Source organism: Pseudonaja textilis, chromosome 1 (assembly GCF_049901715.1).
Source record: "Pseudonaja textilis isolate UNSWEBS1 chromosome 1, rPseTex1.2, whole genome shotgun sequence".
In the NCBI taxonomy this organism is placed as follows: domain Eukaryota; kingdom Metazoa; phylum Chordata; class Lepidosauria; order Squamata; family Elapidae; genus Pseudonaja; species Pseudonaja textilis.
In genome coordinates this window covers 117,555,838-117,579,620 of record NC_141990.1, presented here as the reverse complement: position 1 = coordinate 117,579,620, position 23,783 = coordinate 117,555,838, and the positions used below count along the sequence as shown (strand labels likewise).

At 37.6% G+C, this 23,783-nt stretch overlaps 1 protein-coding gene across 1 annotated transcript in view; it reads left to right on the top strand.

Annotated features, from left to right (window-relative positions):
- COL19A1 (collagen type XIX alpha 1 chain) overlaps positions 1-23,783 on the top strand; it is a 205,055-nt gene that overhangs the window by 45,775 nt on the left and 135,497 nt on the right. The window contains exons 5-6 of the mRNA XM_087920538.1: positions 21,712-21,835; positions 22,881-23,156. Of these exons, the coding sequence (XP_087776664.1) occupies positions 21,712-21,835; positions 22,881-23,156 (400 nt within the window). The remainder of the gene's footprint in view (positions 1-21,711; positions 21,836-22,880; positions 23,157-23,783) is intronic.

The following is a 23,783-nucleotide window of genomic DNA, read 5'->3' as shown; positions in this document are numbered from 1 at the left end:
CCGCCACCTGTCTCCGCAGAGTATTGGGTGATAAACCTTTGTTTAGGCCCTCCTTGTAAAAATTCTAATAACTGCGCTACTAATGGGGAAGTGGGGTCGATCTGAACCCTCTGACACCAATGGCAGAAGCTAGACCATCATAGATTTGATTCGTTGAAGGATGTCGAGCCGACTGAATAGTGTGAATAACTTGAGTAGAAAGGTGTTCATCTCTCAGAAGTCGCCGTTCAACTTCCATACAGCTAAGTTTAGCCATTGGGGGCCCAGGTATAACACTGGGCCTTGAGATAGTGATATGACTGATGATGGGATCCTCCATGGTGGTACCGTCGAGTGGTCCTTCAGGTCCGCGAATCATGCTCGCCTTGGACAATAAGGAGCCACTAATAGTAGGTCCGCTTTTTTCTTCCAGCAACTTCTGAATCAATTTGGGGATCACAGGGAGGGGAGGAAAGGTATATAGCAGTCCAGTGGGCCAGTGACATCTGAGGGCATTCACGTCCTCGCTCCCTGCGATGGGTAATGAGAAATGAATCGGGGAAGCTATGCATTGAGTGGGGAGGCAAACAGGTCAACAACCGGTTGGCCCAACCTCCCAGTAGCCTCCAGAAAGATCTTGGGGTCCAGACGCCACTCCGATTGGTCTAACATGGCTCTGCTGAGCCAATCCGCTTGTACATTCGCTACTTCAGATATGTGTTCCGCCTTTAGAGAGAGAAGATGGATTTTGGTCCCTCATTAGTAGATTGGAATGAGTGCCCCCTTGTTTATTGATATGGGCCTTGTAGTTATGTTGTCTGTTAAGACCAGCATGTGTTTGCAATGGAGATGTGGAAGGAATTGTCGGTGTGCCAAGCACACTGCTCTCAGTTTAGCCAATTGATATTGTGTGCCTTCTCTGAATCCATTCAAAGGCCTTGCACTTTATGTGATTGGAAGTGACCCCCCATCCCACTAGACTGGTGTTTGTTGTAACAATTGACCTGTGTGGATCCTTGAAAGGCCATCCCTTGTTGATTTCGGGTCATGTCCACCATCGTAGAGACCTGAGGATAATTGATGGAACTTTTACGTGAATCTTGGCATCATCTCTCCCGGCACATTGGTATGCAGGGTTCTTGTATGGAACAGGGCCCAAGGGATAATAGAAATACAAGAAATCATTTTTCCAAGCAATTTAGAAAGGAGACATAGTTGTACTTTCTTAAGAATTCTGATCTGTTAAGCCAAATCTCTAAATGCTTTTTTGTCTGTCAGGGGAGAGGAAAACTGCCTTCCAGGGTGTCAATGATGGCGCCAAGGTGAATGAGTCTAGTAGAAGGTGTTAAATGACTTTTTGACCAATTGGTTGAGAACCCATGTTGTTGTAGGGTTACAAGTGTAGTTTGAATGTTTGAATTTGCTTGATTGATGGAAGATGCCAGAATAAGAATGTCATCCAAGTAGCATTGAAGTCGGATGGACCTATCTCTGAGTGATGCTGCCAAGGCAGCCAAGACCTTTGTAAAAGTTCTGAGAACTGAAGCTAGGCCAAATGGGAGAGTAATATATTCGTAATGGACGTTGTTGTAACAGAAACAAAGGAATTTGAGATGTGAGGGCCTAATTGGGATATGTAAGAAAGCTTCCGTGAGGTCTAATGAGGTAAGGACATTGGGTGTCTTTTTTTTCATGCTGAATAAGATGGATTGGAGAGTGGTCATTTTAAATTTTTGGTAAACTAAAAATTGGTTTAGACGTTTTAAGTCCAGGATTGCCCTCCATCCCTCCAAACTTTTAGGGACCATGAAGAAGTGCGACTAAAAACCAAGACCTTTTTGATTAGAAGGGACGGGTTGTATGGCCTGGATCTCTAGTAGATGTGCTATGGCTGTGTCCATAGAAACCTTTTTTCTGCATCCCTGGAAATTGGGTAGTTCATAAAAAAATCCAGGGGGATGGAGCTGAACTCCAGTGTCAGACCAAATTGTACTGTGTTCCTGACCCATGCGTCAATGGTAGAGGAGTCCCATTGGTCGGCAAACATTTTTAGGTGACTGCCAACGGGAATCTCGTTGTGGTCATTACTTGGACTTGCAGAAGGGCCTAGATCCTGTTCCTCGAAATTGTCTCCTAGGATGGAGTCCCCTTCTACATCTGTCCCCAGGTTCAATTCTATCTGTCTGTTGTCTGAATCCAGGCTGTCTTTAAAATCTTGGATAGTAGGGTTGGTAGAAGGGGCGAAAGGAACCTCTATGAAAGGGCTGTGGTAATCTGGACTCTGATCAATGAAAAAGAGAGGGAAGAATTTTCTTTTTGGTTCTGGTTTCAATTAGGAGTGGTTCAAACGCACTGCCAAATAGTTTGTTCTCCGAGATGGGATCTGAGGCAAGGCGCCACTTGTGCTTGACGTCTGCCTGCCAATGCCTGAGCCAAAGTAACCATCTAGCCGCAATTTGGGAAGCAATGGCCCTAGAGGAAAATTTAACTACATTGAAGGTAGCGTCTGTTGAAAACTCTGCAGCAGTGATTAATTTAGCCACATCTTGATGTGCCCTAATGTTTGAGGCTGGAATGGTATCCCTCAGGTGGCGGAGCCATCTAAGAGATGATCTAGTGAAAAAGGAGGCAGCTGTGGCCGCTCTGATGGCCCATGCATCCAAGACGTGTGCCCTGCGGAGGGCTAGTTCCGCCCTCTTTTCCTTAGGCTTGAGAGCCTCTGCAGCTTCACTTGGGATGGCTGAGGAAGATGCAAGCACAATGATAGGCTTGTCCACTTCCGGAGTGTTTAGAAATTTAGAGAACTCGGGTGCCAAATTATAGTATTTTTTATCATGTCCTGTGGGAGCGGGATATGAGGCAGCTGCAGCCCATTGTTTTTGCACTAAATTGGAAAACATGTGTGGCACAGGGATAACCTCTGCCTCAGTGACTGGTTCAGAGAATATGAGATCCTCTGCTTCCCCTGGAGTATTTGGTGGGGGAGAGGTACCTGTATTATCCAGCCGTGTGGTGTTCTTGGCCTTAAACAGCAGGGATTTAAATAATTGTGAGCAGAATAATCCTATAAATATGAAGAGGTCAGGTGAGAGGCCTTCATCGTCAGACATCCACCTAGCAGATCCACCTCTGACAATACCTGGTCAACGGTGTGTACTGACCCCCTCCCCCATTGGATCCATGGGATCCCCTTGATCTCCCATATCCTTTTTGTACTAAGGGTCTCTGACAGCGGGCAACAATAGTTCTGCCAGCGGGGTACCTGATGAAGATGTGGATCCATGATGCCCAGAGATTGTTCAGAAAGAGATCTGCAAACTAAAGCTGAGGGTATTCGTCCTGCCTGAATAGCCTGTTGGACTCCTGCTGATATGCCCTTCTAGATGGCTAGCACCATCCACGCCCTCATGTAGGCAGGGATTTCCTCCAGAAGTTCCTCATCTTATCTGAGGCCAACTGCAGTTGGCGTGAATGTTGCCTCTGTGGCCCTCCTTGGGGAGAGAATGTTAGAAAGAGCTGCCTGGGGAGGTTGTATCGATATGCTACTCCTTCTGGATAAATCCAGAGGGGCGGTTGGAGGATTCTAGGCCTGTGAGGTAGAGGGTATGATGAGTGGTGAAGAGGTGAGTTGTACAGTTGCTCATGTACATTTTTCCACCTGCCTTTCTAATGCTTGATGGCATCTGCATGCATCTTTCTCTGCTGCCTTAGAGGTCTTTTGGGGCTCTGTGGACTTATCTCTATTTTTAGCAGTTAGTCTAGATCTGGGGTTGTAGTTGCTTGCCATGGTAATGCCTTTGATAGATTAGCAATGTAAAGAGGATATGAAATTAGATGGCTGGAACACCTAAGGGCCTGCTCCCTTAAGAGGCAGGGGATCCTGGAATAAATAGTTCCCCGATGCCTTTAGCAAACATTGTCTCCTTGTTCTGTTTTGCTTTGTTTATATATAATGATATGTAATGATGGCAGATGAGATTCTGCCGAAACGTTGCTACAACTTTAAAAGCACAACTACAATGATGTGGGAAAATACCCGAACAAAGCTGAATGCCATACATGTAAGTACCCGCGAAAACTTAAGAAAAAAAATACACACACACACACACACACACACACACACACACACACACCTTAAATATTTGTAGAATTTAAGTCAATCAAGTCAATTTTTGAATAAAGTACTTGTAATATCAAATATAGAGACCAGAACACCCCCCTCCAGACCCGGCGCCTATATGAGGGCACAGAGGTCTGTAACTGATAATTAGATCAGTTTAGCTGCACTTATTGCCTGTAGAATCCAGCAGTTCAAGTCCTCTATCATCCAGTGGACTGGTGGTAGGGAACCCCCTTCCTAGGTCCCCAAGAAGGAAAACCTTGTTGGGTAACTTACCTCACAGACAGTAACAATAACTCAGCAAATTTAACCACGCAGCCTTTAAAATGGCGGCCGCCTCGTGGCAGAATGAAAACGAAAGCAGTTATCACCGCCCAGCCTGCTGAAAGCAAAACCACTCAGCAGGAAGGCGCAGGGGCTAGTTCCCTCCCCTGAGGTGTTCTGTGGGGAAAGCCTCGTAATAAAAGGAAAAAAGGCTGTACTGTTTAAATTGAGGCTTCAAGCCTCGATAAAAGGAAAAAACGGCTGCACTGTTTAAATTGAGGCTTCGAGCCTCGAACAGACAGAGTGTTTACTCAGCTGGCTGGGAGATCAGAGAGATAAGCCTCCTTGTTGAGAAGTTTAAGGCAGCAGCTCTGAAATGAGAGGCTTTTAGCCTCAGGGCAGGTCGGAAAGGTAAGTCTTTGCGTTTATGAGGCTTTAGCCTCGGGAGGTTGGAACACTCATAAAAAATGAGCAAAATGACTTTTGGAGGTTCCCGGGGGTGGTGGGGGTAGTTGGTGACAGAAACTATGGTACCTGCCCTGAGAAATAAATCAGCTAAATCACCAGTGTTCTGTTCTGGTCAGGAAAACAATAATACAACCTGTCTGAAGAAAGGCTGAGCTAAAACTGGGGACACTAAGGAGGAGTCTCGTGGAGGAGGAGGAGTGTCCTCAAGTTTAAGCCCAGCCTTCCTAGAAGAGACTGAAGCACCTTCCATCACTGGATGCTCTGAACAGCTCATGGGAGAAATCAGGAAATAAAGATCAGGTAAGAGCCCAGGTGGGCATGTGGGCAAAAACATCAGCAGACATATGTCTGCTGCTTTTCAGAGCTACCAGTTCTACAGAGGTGGACAGAACCAGTAGAAACCCATCCCTGGGCAAAGGTTAAGATATCAAGATCCTAAATCACAAAGATATTTGGGTTACCTTGAATTTCACTTGGTTGCAAGCTGGTAGCAAATTCAGTGCCCTCAGAACAGATATAATATGTTGGGAGTAAATTATCACATTCAACAATCTAGCATTTTATACTACTGTAGTTGTAGTTTCCAGATGATCATCCAAGAGATGATGTAGCTGAGACAGCTCAGGTCTGCTTAGCTTAGCTACTGCAGTAGTTTAATTGATTCGTATCTGTGATGTTAAACTCCCAAATGTAACTAAACAAATTGATGTATGTACATGCTGCTGAAAATATTAGTTGGTTGGTAATCTTCTACATTCTAAATTGTGTAATTGAGTTGTTGCTACCTGTTGCACTTCACATATTTGCTATGAGGCAAATGATTCAACATAGATAAAGGTTGACTAGAAAACATAAGCTCCTTATATTTTCAAAAGATTAAGTTGGCTTGCAGGGAATCAAATGCTGCCTCCCACTGTGATATTACCTTCTTACCTCAAGCAGCAATTCCCCCAAGTCTAATTCTGCCTCTCACATTTAATGTACTTTAAAGGAAAGCAAATTTCCTTATTACTATTTTTTTCAACTAAATGACAGACATGTGATAATTTTTTTTTTATTCAACCTAGTTCCTCTCTCACATGGTCTTCACTTAAAATAAATGTTTTAAGTGTATTGACTCCATAAAAGACAGGGCTGTTCTGTTAAACATATGCAAACTGTTCATCAAGCAACGTGGGCTAGGATCCCTACATGGAACTCTGAGTAATATTTTTTTCTGTATCCTTGGTTGGGTAGTTCCTTCCACAACTCTGGTAATCCAAACCAAACAATGTCTTGCTATAATCTCAAAGCTACATACTCCTAGCAATTGTTTCAGGTCTACTCCCTCTAGATAGCAACTGACTATAGGACCACTGAACTAAACATTATCCATTTTTTTTGTTTCTCCATTCTTCTCTATTTTTTTCTATCTTTCTTGTTCCCTTAGTTCCCCGGTGAACTACCATGGCCTTGGATTGTTGAAGAAGTCCTTCACTCTCCTTGGCCATATAAGAGAGTTTTCAAACACTACTCTTGGAATACAGTTTTAAGGAATGGCCTTCGCAGGAAGCACAAGAGCTGCCCAAGCAGTTTTCCATATCATTTCCCCAAGGACTGTCTTCAGTAACTGCCTAGAAAACAGCAGAGGTCACTTCATAAAGGACCAGGTTTGGATTTTTCTCAGTCTATTTGGACTTGTTGTAGGAATTTCCTGAACAGACCCTTAAAGATGGCTTCCAACTGGCTTCAAAGCCTGGTACTCCAAACAAAAGCAGCTGTCCATGAATCTTCCATGGAGATTCATGCTTGAAATTACCTTCCTGAAGCCACCTCCTATTCATAGGATTCCCTTTTGGGACCTCTATTGATCCCAAAGGCATAGCGTGTCACCTGTATTTTAAGCAGACATCACACTTTTTATCTGGGAAGAACCTTTTGTTGCTACATATATCTATGGAGATTCTCAGTCATCTAGGCCATGGTTGTTCTAAAGGTGCTTTTTCAAGAGGCAAAGGTGCTTTTTCAAGAGACTTTCTGATTTTTCTTTGAAGACATTTCACTTCTCATCCAAGAAGCTTTTTCATTTCAGAAAGTCCAGTTTACTTTTGAAAAAGCACCTTTGGAATTTTTGTTGCTATATTATCATCTAGATATGGGGTCAAAGTTGGCAATCATATTGGTCAGGAAGAAATGTGATCTTCTCAAACTGTGATTTAAGGTACAGGCTCTACATTCCTATCCAAAATTAATTCCCGAATGCATAAATTCTAGGACAGGTCTAACAACATTTTGTCCACATGCAGCTCCCTCCTAATTTATGAGATATCACAAAGTGGCTATCCCCCCCAAACATGAAACTTTACTTTAAGACAACCAACAAGACTGCGATACTTTTTACCTCTTTCCAGGAAGTATTTTCTAGATCATGGTGTCTTACACGGCTCACTGCTACAAAACCCATTCTACCATGGGACTAGGACAACTCATCACAGCCAATTCACTGTGGCCAACTCTCTGCAGGACAACTTGCTAAAGGACAAGTGTTACAGTAATATAAAAGAAATGGGGGAATAAATTATTAAAGAAAGCATGTCAAAGGAGGGACAAAATAAAATATAAATGAGAAAAGTTAAAATATTTTAAAATTATGTTAAATAATTAAATTGAATTATTAAATTGGCCTGCGGTGAGTTGTACTAAAGAGAGTTGTCCATGTTGAATTGGCTGTGGTGAGTTTCCCATGGAAAGTTAGCCATGATGAGTTGGCCCTGGCGTGTTGTCCCACTCCATTCTACTACTACCTTGGGAGTTATCAGGGCTCACTCTGTTAGGAACGCAACCACCTCAGCTGCATCATCTACTAGAATTCAACTATATCACCTCAACATGGTTCTCAATCTCATCTTTCATGACATAGTACAAATCTAATTCACTGGTGTCAGCTAAGTGCATGCTTAGTGGATGAATTCTGCACAAGGCAATGTTGTATTCATAATCTAATTGGGTAGTTCCTACCATATTGGATTGCTCCAGTGGATCACTCTAGTAAGTTTTGGCTAAAGGTACTCTCTAACCACAGAAGAAAAACAGAATCCTTGAAGGATTTTTCCTTTCTGAATGAATGGTGGTTATGCATGTCCTCTTTTTTTTGGCTTCATCTCTGTTTTTACAGCTATAATTCTTGCTATAAAAAGTTGTTAATATTTCTCATTGCTTCAGATGTTTAACTCAGAGATTTTCAAAATTTTCAGGTTCTAAAAACTTTTTTTTTTTAATCCCTGGAACCCTTGAGGTGAGGATTCTGAAGGTCAGCTGGTAAGCCCCACCCATTCCATTTATCTTAAACAATTTCTATGGATGCCCCTGAGGAGCAACACTGAGGCAGAAATGAAAGGATAAATCCCTCAGAACTCATTCAAGTTCTCTTGGAACCACAGGATTCTGTGGAATCTGGTTTAAAACAACTCACCTCAACCAGCTAGGAAATTGTTCTCCACTGCCACCTAGAGGCTTGGAAAGAGTCCTGGTTTTTTAACCATGGGAATAACAACCCAGCAAAAATACTTTTACTACTGTGGAAAAAAGAGTTTAAGTCCAATTTTAATTCTTCACAAAGGGTCTGTGTTTATTCAGTGGGCTTGGGCAATAAGGGGCATCTGCTGCAGTTTATGAATTGCAGTGAAGGAAATGGTATTGGATTTTTTAAAAAATAGCGTTAAGTACCTATGGGACCACTTTTTTCCAATCACCTCGGCTCCTGGTGAGATCTGAGGCAAAATAATTCTTTACTTCCCATTCCTAAAATAATGTTATCATATGGGTCTATGTAGATTAGTTCCATTGTGGCTATTCTTCCCCGTAGAACAGCATTTATCCAAAATCCACACAGCCCTAACACTGGTGTCCTTTCAAAAAGCTTTGTAGGTACAGGGCAGAATAATCTGTGCCGCTGCCTGGGGCAGTGACTTGAATGTAATTGATCAACATTGATTGGCTTTTGCAATTGTTTTGCTTCTTCTCCAGTGGGAGTCTTTTAATTCTTTTGTTGTTATTTTTCTTTTGTTGTTATTTTTAGATTCATTATATGTTGTACACTGATAGAGTTTTAATAATAATAAACACAGTCAATAAATTGATGAGATAAATGAATAAATTTCTACTGTGCTTTCAATCCAAATGTGTGTGTGTGTGTGTGTGTGTGTGTGTTTATCTGTCTGCCTGTCAAGTTATTACAATAATATAGTACAATAGCATAACATGTAAAATGCAGCATCACACACACTAAAATCTGTTTTTTTAACAGAAATATTACAGTTATGTGCAATGTAATATAATACTAATTAATGTATAAGATGCCTAGATGGGTTGAGTAATAAAAATATTGCAGTCTTAGTGTAGAAATATTTGTGTATATGTATTTATTTGTTTATAACTTTTAAACAGCTGTCCATTCAGGGGCATGATGGCTTAGCAGTTAAAGATGCTGAGCTTGTCACCTGGAAAGCTGACAGCCCTGGTTCAAGACCCAAGCACTGTGCATGGGGTGAGCTCCTGCTCACCTAGCAGATCAAAAGCATGAAAATATGAGTAGATAAATAGGTATCACTTTAGTGAAAAGATAACAGCATAAATATCTTTGGCGTATAGCCATGCTGGCCACATGACCACTGAAAATGCCTTCAGACAACGCTGGTTCCCTTGACCAAGAAACTGAGATGAGCACCATGCCCTAGACTCATAACATGCCAGGGAAAACTTTACCTTTATATACAGCTATCCATTTTTCAACCAACTCTGGGCTGCTCTCAATAAAAAAGTTAAAAAACAAATACAATTATATTTAAACTATAAAACAACTAATTAAAACATTAAATACAACAAAAACCTGGGCCCTATCAGTTCCAGTGTGTTATCTAGTCTTCTCCCAACATTTGGGGGAAATCCAGATCTTCAAAGCCTTATGGAGAGCTAAAAGGGTGGAGGCCTGCCAAACTTCAGGGGGAAAAGTGCTTTTGATAACTGGACTACATTATTATCTTGCTAAATGGATTCCCTATAAATGGTATTTTTATTCTTTAACTGGTATTATACAGTCTGATTATGAGCAGTTAACAAAAATATCTTGTGATTCAGACTGTTAATTTTTGAGAAAATGTCATGACTCAATATAACTTTACATGTTTGAAAAATAAACCAACATTAAAAACACTGATTCAGCAAAAAGTCTATTAATAGCCATTTACACATTATTCATGTTTACAACATAATTTTTCTGTCTGAATCATATTAAGCAATGACACAGAAACAGCTGTTCTAAGTCAAATCAGGATTCATATGCTAATTATTGGACAGCAGGCAGTAAACACGACCTGCTCTTTAACAATTCCAGTAACTAGTTATACAGAGAAAATGGACCCTTTGTGCATTTTACCTTTTAGCTTCCCATTCTGAAACAGCATTCAAAGCTTTCTGTAAGGGTTTGGAAATCATTCTTATTGGCAGCATTTGTATTTAGCTGTTTATCATGCAGTCTGAGGCTTGTAAGGTCATTATTAATTATATATAAAGCATATATTTAATTATGTTAATAAATAAATATTTTATGTATTGATAAAATCTTCTTTTTGACAATTTTAATAAATATATACATAATTACAATTTAAAACTTGGATCTCTTGAAATCTCTTGAAATTATTGTATTATATTTTTCATGAAGTACAAATCCTATCTTCCTTGCTTTTTATTTTTCATTCTCAGACTGTGTTAGCTGGAGATGGACTCAACCCTTTTGCTTAATGCAACACATTACAATGCATTAATAATTATGGTAGCCATGATAAATTCTTACCTTGTATTTAAGATCTTTATGAATTTGCAATATTTTCAGCACAAAACTAAATACCTATCATTCCCCCATCCACATCTCTGCTTTTTGGCTGAGCTGCCTTTTATCTGATGGTTTCCTTGTTTGCATTTCTTTGCCCTGTGTCTCAAGATCACTCCCACACACCGTTTTAAATATAATCTGTTACAAGTAACTTTACAGATTTTCACACACATAATTTACAACATAAATGATGTAAATCACTGCAATCATGTACATTCATATATATTGGTATTCATGTGTAATGATCATTTCCTCTCCCCAAATAATCTTAGACAATGAGGTTTCACTTTATTCAAGAGTTAATCTGTTAATTTAAATAGAATTTTCTTTTCATTAAAATGTTAAATTCAATATTATTTCCAAGGCTAAAAGATAGTGGATTTTTCATGTATTGGCATGCTTCCTGTCTGAATACAATTGATCAAATATATTTATTTTATGGTGTCAGATCAACAATATGTTCCAAGAAATTTAACACTAGCAACTGGAAGCAGCAATAGTATTGTCTTTTTGCTCCTCATTTGCCTTGTCTTATGTTTCCTAAGTTTAGATGTGGGTGCAAAGACTTCCAAATCAGCTTATTAGATCAGACAGGAAGTATTTAATTCATTCCCTCTGGAGGATAGTAGCATGCCTGGAATCTGATTCGCTCATTGTGTTTCATTGGAAGGGAGGGTAGAGGTTTCACATATTTGAACTCTTAAAATTGTTTATATCTGGTTTATGTTTGAAAGTTAAAACCATTAGAACCATTGCTAATGGTTCTAACAGAAGGATCTATAACTAGACTGAAATTCAGAAGCTATGGACTGAACCTTATAGATACTAGAGAAGCGTAAAAAGCAGATTTCAGATTCAGTGCAGTTCATACCTTATTTTAATTTTTAGTATGTTAGTACTTAGGATTGAAAGAAGCCTTCTTGGCCAGCAAGATGGAATGTTGAAAATAATGGAAAAAAAAATATTTGAGCTTCACTGAATTTTAAAACATCCAGTATAGTTGCTAGAGTTTGAACTCACTATTATAAATCAGAACACAATCACAAAAATACAGAATCATTTTTCCTTTCCACATGCAAGTGCTCCTAAAATTCCTTTCATTTTAAACATAAATTCTTAAATGAAAACTTTGAACAATACTGGATAGCAGTTCATTTCTTTTATATATAGCATAATGTGGCTCCTTATAAGTTATTTCCAAGATTTTTTTCATTTGTTACTAATTTGAATCTGGAAAAATATGATTCTCCTAATTCTGTCCACCAGCTTCCTAATAAATGTACAATCATTATGTGGTTTGATGACTCTGATACAACACAATATAAAAGGATCATCAAGTTGTTAATTATATTAAAATATACAAAAATGTGATGTTTAAACCAGCTGCATGATGATTTCTCCAGATTCTAACTTTATTCTGGGTAACAGCTAATCCTGATTCTTACTGAATAAGCATTGAAATGTTCTATAGTTTAAAGAGTTGCAGCTGCAGCTTGTTAATTGCTCACTGCTCTTTTTCTTTAAAAAAAACCTTTTAAGTGTTTTTTTTAATGCTTAAACCTTACAATTTGTTTGCCAATTTTTATTCCACATTATAAAAGCTGCTGGCAAAATTAGCAAAAGGATGATTATTAGGAGATTTTAGAGCACTGGCATTCCTTGAGTAACTTTTCTTGGTCGGAGGCCATAGGTTATACAACAAGCAAAACCCACTAAAATTCTGACTTAAGGTGGTATTAAATGCAGCATCTCACATCTTAGGACAAAGGTTTTTCACACTAGCAGCTTCAAAATCACTGATCGTTAAATTATTTGCAAGATGACAGGTGATGGTAGGTGTCAGCTGGAAGACAAAATGTCTTTCTATTAACGCCAAACATCTCTCACTTCACTCTCAGGAAATGTAACTTGGATCAGTTTTCTTTTCCTGGAAGATATTCAGCAACCTAGAGGCCCCATTGATACATGTAAATACAGAAGTTAATCACAACCTCTAATTTGGTCTCATTCAGCATGGGTGAATTAGTGTTCATAACATTTAAAAATAGCAGCTTTTTTCCATCAGTGCTTTTTAAAGCAAAATCTGAAAGGTAAATAAAGATTGCCTTACTAAATTTGATAGGGGTACCTCTTCCTACCACTTCTCAAAAATAGTCCTGCCACTCAGTCTGCCTATATTTCAATTATGACTCTGCTGGGTTGATTAAGAGCCAGGCATGAAAGCCTGGAACACTTAGAGAAAGCTAAAAGAAGGATAATTAACATTGGAGGCCTGTTTTAATTTGTACCATGCCTTAACGTGGGACCTACTTCGATTACATATTAACTCAAGTAACTTCGGCTATAAAGTATAGTGCCCTGATACAGAAGCTGGCCAGAGTAATCTATTGTTTGCCATATTTCCATTAACATGTCTTCATTGAGATACTAGTTCTTCCCTCTTCCAGCCATATTCTCTGTTATCTATTTATTTAAAGCATCTCTATAACTACCTATCTTATAGCCAACTCTGGGTGGCTTCAATCAGAAGTTAAAACAATGTACAAAACATATTTAACCTATAAAAATTAAATTCATAAAAACATTCACCGCACTGTTTTAATGTCCATGGACTTAGGCCACTGATTTTAATTCTAAAGAATTGTTTCTCTAGTGGCATTAAAACCAAAGTCTACAATTTTGGTATTGCATTAAAAAAAACAATTAGCATCATTTATCTCTATGTGATATTCATATCCAACCAGCTCTGAGGCTATCCAAGGCAGTTTCAATAATGAAAACTGAAATTGCTTCAGCTTAAAGCAAAGAAAGTGCTGTCTCTTCTGTACCTGTACAAAGAAGACAAATCTGATACTACACCTAAGAGAAATATACTGGATTCAGTCATACAGTAAGTTTATGAAAATCTTAGACTAGTACAAAAAGTATGTCCATGAATAATCTGTGAGGACTTATAAATCTATCTTAAGAAATCAATAAAATTTGAGACAAAATTAAAATACGTCCATAAAACAACCTGGAATCTGCTTTTTTAAGTACCAATGACATTGTGGTGCTTACTCAGCATCTGCTGTTCTGTTTTAAAGTTTAATGCATATTTGTTCTAAAACAAGTGATTGCCTAGGAGCAAAAATCGATTTTTTGATTTATCACATTTTACCAAAAGTGTGTGTGTGTGTGTGTGTGTGTGTGTGTGTGTAACTTGTAGCATAGCTGCTATGTGCCAAAGTTTCAAACACTGTAGATTATCTGTTTGGTCTCTAAAGTAAGAGTCAAAGGAAAAGTAAGTTTCTAGCCAATTAATTGGTGTCAAGTTACATAAGTCATTTATGATTGTCTCAGAGGACATGCTTCATATTTGATCTTCTAAGACAAAAAGTGAATGATTAGCTGCAGCAGGCAGGGAATAATTAATAGCAAAACTGCCATTTTTACCATGACTAGCTCAGAGAAAATTACTGTATAAAAAGGATTATTGGCCATAGCAACTTTTGATATATAAACCTTTATTTTCTAGTGATATATCAGAATAACTAAAGCAACGTATATCAAAGCATCCTCAGAACGGAACTGCAGCATGATTTTCTATTAATGTTGTCAATTGCTTCAATAAAATTAGAATCAGCTAGGTGAGCACTGTCTTTATCTGCCTCATGCTCTCAAGAACAGTTTAGAGAAAAGTAGAAAAATCTTCGGTCTTCCAAAAAATAAGTTTTGTTAGGTAAAAGCAGGAAATTATCAAATTACAAATTGACAGTTGCTATGTACTGTCAGCAACATGTGTTACTTAATAAGTAGGTAGAATAAAACAACTGGGAAACCCAAAATCAGCTATGAGGGAACATCCTTGTTCAGCCGGGTTCTAAACTGAGCATCAAAAATTGAAAATATAACAGGTACAGAGTAAGTTAGAAACCACCCCAGAACACTTGTTCACTAACAGCTTCTCTGTTCTGTTTCTTCCATATTCAACCCAAAGGTTATAGATTTTTCTAGTACAGGATGGGGAGCCACTAAGAATGTGTATTGCTAATATATATTTTTTCTCAACATGTTTTTCATTCTGTTCTTGTATCGTGTGGCTATGACAAACTCTGTAATGATACAAACTTTAAATGTAGGCCTTGCTTAATTTGCCTGTTTGCTAGTAGTGGCTCTCATCACAATTGTAATGTACATTATTAAATCATTCAAAGATGGAGAATTTCTTCAGGCTTCTGGTTTGTAGAATTCTTCAGATACTATCCACACACTTAAGACTGAAACGGGCAGAGTTTTGTGCTGTTAGGATATAGTCTGACTGTAGCTTTTCCTTTGCCCTGAGGGTTATGGCCATAAGCATGTGCATTTAGCAAGTTACAGTCCTAACAATGGAAGACCAGCCCTGCTAGCAGAGAAAAGGGCTTTGGAGCATTCCTTGTTGAGATTTCTGTAGGATTTATGACTTTTACAAGGGAAAGAAAAATCAGATGTCAATTCTAGTGAGACCAGAGAAATTCAGATATCCCAACTCCCTGGAGTATAAAAGGCAGAGACTTGTCACTGCAGTCTGTCTAGAAAGTAATGGATAGAAAATACAGGTAGTCCTTGACTTATGACCACAACTGAGCCCAAAATTTATGTTGCTAAGTGAGACATTTGTTAAGTGAGTTGTGCCCCATTTTATGACCTTTCTTGACACAGTTGTTAAGTATATCTTTTCAGTTGTTAAGTTAGTCACATGGTTGTTAAGTGAATCTGGTTTACTCATTGACTTTGCTTGTCAGAAAGTCAAAAGGGGATCACATGATCCCAGGACACTGCAATCATCTTAAATGTGAGTCAGTTGCCAATTATCTGAATTTTGATCACATGACTATTGGGATGCTTCAATGGTCATAAGGGTGAAAATGGTCATAAGTCACCTTTTTCAGTGATGATGTAACTTTGAATGGTCACTTAATGAACTGCTGTAAGGTGAGGACTACCTGTAAATTCCCTCTGAAGGAGATAGGTGGTTCAGAAATGTGAAGTAAAAAATGTTTTACTTTCCTGTTTTACTTTTCCTCTGGTCTACTTTCAAGGGCTGACACATTTAGGCCCCATTACCATTGTTCAAAGACTCTCCAAGTGTTCACATAGCATGAAAGAAAAACAACACTAGCAGTGAAAATGTATAAAACATTGACAACAGAAATAGACAAACCTAAATTCCAAGAGGCATCTGGTGTTGGCCCTCAACACTCTCTGGAAAAGCTGAATTTTAAGAAGTTTCTGGAAGGTGATCGACGTTGGGGCCAAATGCTTGTCTTGCAGGCAGCCATTTTAGACAGAAATATATCCTCAGGCCTTGGCTTTGGCACCTCCCCCAAAATGGAACCCAGCTAACTGCTTCTCCTGGCAAGTTGCCCAGAGTCACTCTGTATTGATGATGGACAAGGGAGGGAGGGAGGGAAGGAAGGATTAAAGTGGTCAGGCTGATTCCAGTATTAAAAGTATTTTGATCTGGCCCTGAAAATCCAGTATTATGATCTAGCCCTGAAGATTAGTCTGTCAATATTTGATAAAAACTTGCCAAATTCAAGACAAAAAACTTGTGGAAAAAAACTAATAAAAACAATTGTAGAGCAACGAGCATTCTGAATAGGGACATTGTGTAAGTGTTTGCGGGGAGGTAGAAAGAGAGAGTTCCTGCAGCTGAGGTAAATAGGAATATTTTTTCAATTAAGAGAATATATGTCCTCTCTAACAAGCTTCTAACCTCTCTGTCAAACTAGTGCCACTAATACATAGGTTCAGGCTTACCTCAGTGTTTCAGGGAATGATGACTAAGTATGGCATAAATACGCTGCCCTTCTTCAGCTTCATTGCCACCACAGAAGCTTAAGCATCTTGAGGAAAGTTCTAGATTCTAAAAAGAGCCAATTTTGTGTAGTGGTGAAGGTGCTGGATTAGAAATCAATTGACTGTGGATTTGAATCCTCCCTTAGTCAGGAAAGTCAGCTGGGTGACTCTGGCTCAGACACTTTGCTCAATCTGCCTCAAAAGGCTGTTGTGAGGAAAATAGGAACATTATGTACCCCACCTTGAGTAAAATAAAAATGAGGAAATGTAAAACTGTTTCAGATTTTTGTTTTGAATTTTTTGAAATGTTTTATTCCCCGGGAACTAGAATACAACAGACTATTCTCTTATAGCATTTAATACAAGTTAATTATCATTAATTGTTAGGCCAGCTTTTCTTTGCCCTTGTCTTGATAACCTCCCCCCCTCCCTGTATTTTGTCCTTACAATTATATTGGATAAAATTAGGTTCTATTAAAATCAAATTGATTTTCATCTGTTTATTACAATTCCATTGAAATTTGAATACCCTATCAAGGATTACAAAGGGCACATTGGATTGTTCTTGTGTAGAGTTTTGCTTCAGGACATTCTCATTGGCAGAATTGATGGGAATGTGAAAATTGTCCATCTTTCTTCTACGTCTTGCCATTCTCCTTCTGAAGATTAAAAAGTTCCCCAGGATACCCATGAAGGAGTTCTGGTTGCTGCAAGTAAAGGTTATCTGTAAGGATAACCTCTTGTTTTCTAATTAGTGATCTTTTTGTGTACTGAAGAAACTCTTTGAGTTGCGGGAGGCATATTCACATGAAGTATTAGTACCGCTTTATAAAGCCTTGGTAAGTCCACATTTAGTATCTTAGTGTACTAATGACAGATTTGGTCATCATATTATAAAAAAGATATTGAGACTCTGGAAAGAGTGCAGAAAAAAGCAATAAAAATGATAAGGGGCTGGAGGCTATAGCATATGAAGAATAGTTGCAGGAATTGAGTTTGTCTAATCTTGTGAAAAGAAAGACTAGGGATGACATTATAGCAGTGTTCCAATATTTGAGGAGCTGCCACAAAAAAGAAAGGGTCAACCTATTTTCCAAAGTACTTTAGGGCAGGACAGGAAATAGTGGATAGAATCTAATCAAAGAGAGGTGCAACCTAGAAGAACTTTCCTAACAATGAACAATTAACCAGTGGACCAGCGTGCATTCAGAAGTTGTGGGTATTCCACCACTGGAGACTTTTAAGAAGAGATTGAACAATTACTTGTTTCAAATTGTATAGGGTCTGCTTCTTGAGCAAAGGGGTTGGACTAGAAGACCTCCAAGGTTCCTTCCAACTCTAAAGTTCCTTCCAATTTTGTTAGCCTGTTAACATATTTGAATCCAGCTCTGTCCAACTAGTTTGTTCACATGAACAACCTGAATTGATTTCTTCAGATACTAACTTTTTGTAGTTGTTCCTTATATGAATACAAGTATGATGACACATGTTTGAGCAGTGTGAGAAGGAAGTGTTTAAAGAGTTGTCTATTAATGTTTTTCCCTCTGTTCATCTGCATTTATTTCAAAATAGTAGTTAGGTGCCATGACATACAAAAAGTGTGGCCTTTCTTACAGGAATCTTTGAATCTTCCATTGTTAGAAGTTATGAATGAAGTCATGTCAAAGAAGAGGACACCCAAATCATGGTCAGAAGCATATATCACACTTGTCCCAAAGGAGGACGCTGACCCACAATAAATTAAGAATTATAAACCTATTTCCCTGCTAAACTCAGACTATAAAATCTTTGCTTCAGTATTGGCAGAAAGACTTAAAATATATTTGAATAATTTTATTCATCCTGATCCAAATGGGTTTCTGCCAAAGAGACAAATTAAACATAATATGAGAATAATTCTGGACATTTTGGAATACTATGAAGCACATCCTGAAAAACAAATGGCTTTGATATTTTTAGATGCACAGAAAGCCTTTGACTATGTGAACTGGCGATTCATGTTTTTACAGTTGGAGAAGATGGGCTTTGGTAAGAAATTTACTCAAGCCATAGAAGCTATATATCATAAACAAACAGCAAAGGTAATGATAGAGGGAGAATTGACAGATTCTATTGAAATAAGGAAAGGGACAAGACAAGGCTTCCCACTGTCACCTCTGTTGTTTGTGTTAACTTTGGAAGTGTTAAATAAAAATATTAGAGAAGAAAAAGATATAAAAGGGATGAAAATTAAAAAGGAAGAATTTAAACTGCAAGCATTCACAGATGACCTGGTTTTTATTCTAGAGGATCCATTAGAAACAGCATTTAAATTGATAGAAAAGAGAGACATATGGAAAAATAGCTGGTCTGAAAATAAATAAAGATAAAATGAAGATCTTGACAAAGAATATGTTAGTAAGACAAAAGGAAGAATTGGCGGATGTTTTGAAAATCTAGATCACAAATAAGGTTAAGTACTTAGGGATACATTTGACAGCAAGATGTAGTACACCTAAAGAGAATAACTATATTAAACTCAAACAACAGATTGCGACAGATCTGGCAAAATGGAAAAATTTACAATTATCACTAATAGGGAGAATGTCAACAATTAAGATGAATATATTACCTAGAATTTTATTTCTGTTTCAGACAATTCCAATTAGGCTAGGGAAAGAATACTTTGAAGATTTAAATAAAATAGTATTGAAGTATATATGGCAGGGAAAGAAAGTGAGAATAAAATTAAAATTGTTGCAAGATGCCAGAATAAGAGGAGGATTTGGTCTGCCGAACTGGGAGCTATATTATCAAGCAGCAAACCTGATGTGGGTTAAGGAATGGATAACACTAAGGAATACTTGATTATTGACATTAGAAGGACATGATTTGTGGTTGGGTTGGCATGCCTTCCTATGGTACAAGGGAACTAAAACACAGGGGTATTTTAGAAGACATTATATATGTGAGGCTTTGTTATTAAACTGGGAGAAGATTAAATAGCAATGCTATTTAAAAATTCCAGTCTGTTTATCAACTATTAAAGCTTTTTCTTATCCAATAATATATAAAAAGGAACAAACAGTTAGATAAGGTGAAATATTGAATGAAAAGGGTGAACTTAAATCTATGCAAGAACTAGAAGAACAAGATATAAAGATGAATTGGTTTTCATATGTGCAAATACGCTCTCGCTATGATAAAGATTTCAAAACAGAAAGTTTTTATGATAAACTGACTTAGATATAATATAATATAAACAAATTTAAAAATATGGAACATCTCGCATAACATGAAGGAACAATAGTATAGTCAAATGAACGATTAACAATGATAATAATGTATTCAGAAATATTTGAGTGATAATATGAGAATATATACAAATAATTGTAAGTGAGGACTATGGAGAGGAAGCACAAAAAATTTGTAACCAACCGACACACTGTATCTACGTAATTGGAAGATGGCTTTACGTTTTTATGTTTTGTTTATGTACGTTTGTCTAAAAAAATTTTTTAAAAATTAAAAAGTGTGGCCTTTCTCAGAAATTATGATTAACTTGTATATGTAACCTACTGGTCTGACTAGCATATTTCTTAACTGGAATTAGAGGCTATAAGAGGTTTTTTTGGTTTGTATTCAGAGATCACTTGGGGTGAAATTCATGTTTAGGCAGAAAGCCAGTGAAAAACTGCCTATCAGATTGCACTTGAGAGTCATATGTAAGTCTTGTGCCCAGGCACCAGGCTGATCAGGAATATCTTCTGGAAAATGTGCTGCATGAATGGGCAGTTTGCCTAATTATTTATCCCATGAAAGACAAGAACCCCTCAGTGTAGGGTGTGGTGAAGAAGCAACAGACAGGAACTGCTGCCAGCAAACATGACTGAGTATGTGAGCTTCCTGTTTTTGGCTTTCAGTAATCATTTCATGAGCAATCCTCTAAAGACAGATATCAGGCATAATTTCAGCACTTCTGGACTAGCCATCTTAATGCAAACGGTACATTGAAAACCCTAATGGAAGAGTCATAAAATGAGTGTCCACTTAGGCAAAACTTTCATAAAACTACAGACATGGAAGAATCCCGCCCCCCTTTTATCTGGTGGTATTTTCCCATTTTCCCAATATACATACATACATACATACATACATACATACATACATACATACATATATACTCAAACATTAGCAATTTGGCCCTAAACATGATTCTCCATTTCTCCATCTTCAGATCAGTTTATAGGTATAAGATCAGTGTTTATAGATCAGTGCCTAAAATGTAGGAATATACTTTTAATCTCTCTGGGCATCTACAATTCCTGATTATATGAAAGGAAGTTCATGCCTTCTACCCAAAGATACGTCTGATTAGTATCAACATATAAAAATTTGATCTGAATTTGTGTCATTGCCCTTCTCACCTTTCATTTGTGAGAAATACAATAGAGTGTTTTATAAATAATTTGTAAAAAAAATAAATGTGTGTGCTACAATTATCAAAATGAAATGTTTTGTTTGAGTGTTAACCATTGAACACTAAGACCAAAATATGATTGGTTTGTTTGAGATTTAGTGAGTTCTGTGAAACTGTCCAGTTTTGGGTTAGCCAACAAGTCATGGTTGAGCAAAATGTAGCTTAAAACATGTTGTCTGATTTAAAACTTAAATAATGAAGCCTGAAATATAGTGAGATTTTTTTAACATACCTTCTATAGGATTCTATAGTAACAGTACAACAGTGCAAATGGGGGATGTGTCTAGTACATAGTGTGCAGTAAATTTTCATTGTTAGCTTTAGAAGGATTACTTTTTCCTGTGACAGTGGTTTTCCTGATTAAGAAAAAGTTGACTTTCATGATGGAAGAATGGATTTTTTTTGTTTTTGTTTTCTGGCAAAAAGATGGGAATGAGTTCATTTTTAATTATAATTGTAATAGCAACATATGTATGAAATGTAATAAATATGATGAAAAGTTGATTTCTAACAGGGTGTGGTTTTGTGAGTAGCATTAGACCTGAACAATTACGAGGATAGTAACTTCAAGAGATGGAACAATCTTTTGAATACAGTAGAGTTGCTGAAGTACCTATGAATCCCAAATTAGTTTCTGATACTTCAACATCTGTTTTCTCCCATATTTTATAAAAATTATCAGAGTTGATCTAATAAGACAATTTCTTCCATCTCCACCCCAACTTTCAGGCAACTATTTCCAAATGGGTTTCCAGAGGAATACTTCTTAACAGCCACATTCCGTGTCAGAAGAAACAGCAAAAGAGAACGCTGGTATTTACTGCAGATTTTAGATCAGCATAATTTGCCACAGGTTAGAAATATTCAGTTATTTAGCATTGTTACTTCTTTATTTGTGTTTGTTCACATGTTTCCTATTCCCATCCCCAATAAAATGATACCTATAGCTTTGTGAATTGCTAGATGGTCCCCTCCAAATTATGCAACAATTAATGTGGCTTGGATACAAGTTAGTAGTCATTTTTCAAATAGCAATTAGAGGATGAGTTACATATCAATAATTGAGCCGTGGGATGGTATGTGTTGGGAAGTGGAACAACTTGCCTCCAGAAGTTGTGGGTGCTCCATCACTGGAGGCTTTTAAGAAGAGATTGGCAACCATTTGTCTGAAATGGTATAGGGTCTCCTGCCTGAGCAGGGAGTTGGACTAGCTAGAACACCTCCAAGATCCCTTCTGACTGTTATTCTGTTCTATTCTATGTTAACATTTTGTCTTTTGGTTTGAAGAATATTGAAAGAATATAGCAAATAAAATATAGAATATAGCAAATAAAAAACCCCAATAAAATGGACGATTGGAATTTGATGCTTAATGACAAGGTCGCATGGATAAATATGCAAAAGACAGATTCAGAAAGCTTAAACAAGTAAAAGATGCATCCAGATGTGTCAGGTTGGACTTCCACCAATTGAAAAATTGTTTAAATTTTAATAGTTTAGTACATCCCATCCCACCCCATTTCTTCCTGGAGCCCTTGTGGTGCAATGGTTAGAATTCAGTATTGTAGGCAAACTTTGCCCGCAGCTTGGAGTTTGATCCTGATGGGGCTCTGATATTGTAAATCATGCAGAGAGTGCTATGTGGGGCATTATATAAATCTAAGTGCTATGGCTACTGTAAAGTCCCCTGCTCTTCTGGGTAGCTTTTGGAGGGCTGAATGGTGGCATCAGGAAGGAGGAGGTGAGAAAGTGTCACTATTTGAGAGAACTTGACCTGTGATTCCAAACATGATGAGCATGTACTGACTTCTATGATTTTATTGTCTTCTTCACTGTCTTGCAATTTATTTCATTTCAAAAGCACTGAAATTTGTGTGTGTGTGTGTATTTTTGTTTAGGTTTACATCTCAGTTGATGGTTTAAAAAAATATATAGAGTATGTCATGCAACCCACCCAGCAGAACTCCCTGCATTATGTCTTTAAAAGCCGCAAAATCTATCCTATCTTTGACCGTCAATGGCATAAGATTGGCATCAGTGTACAATCAAGGAAGATTTCTCTTTATGTGGACTGCAGCTTAACTGAACAAAGGATGACTGAGGAAAAAGCTAGACCTGACATTCAAGGAAAGATTCTCATTGCTACTCATTATTTAGATGGCAAACCTGTAGATGTAAGTGTTCATGTCCATGTTATAATGAATTAAGTGGTTTTATGCTGCTTTTATAGAAAAAGAAATGGGTTTTATTGTTATGTTGTTTTTGTTTATTCTGAATTTATAAGATGGTAATATGAAAGATGATAGGTAGATAGATAGATAGATAGATAGATAGATAGATAGATAGATAGATAGATAGATAGATAGATAATGAATGAATGACATCAAATTGGTGAGCTGGAAAAACTTGAATTATTTCTGCTTATTAATTAGTTTTGTTGATGAGACACATTGTTGGAAAGGGAAGGGAAAATAATTATCTCTTTATTTTTTCCTCTTCCTATACTTTTCTGCTCCCTAAAACATGTTTCTGAAAGCTTGGAACCCTTCACAAATAATTGGAAATCATTGGGACTGAAGAAGACAACTGGGAATAAACCAAAATTGCCTCATCTCTTCAAGTAGAAGATTCTCCAGAAAAAATAATTATATCATTGAATGAAAGGAGCCTTCATCTATAGAATATAATATCTGAATCCAGACATATCTATTTTATATATGTCTAGAAAGCAGACATTTTACAATTTTGATGCCCTGAAATCCTTAGAAATGAAGTCTGATTCCTAAAAGAAATGAAGTCTG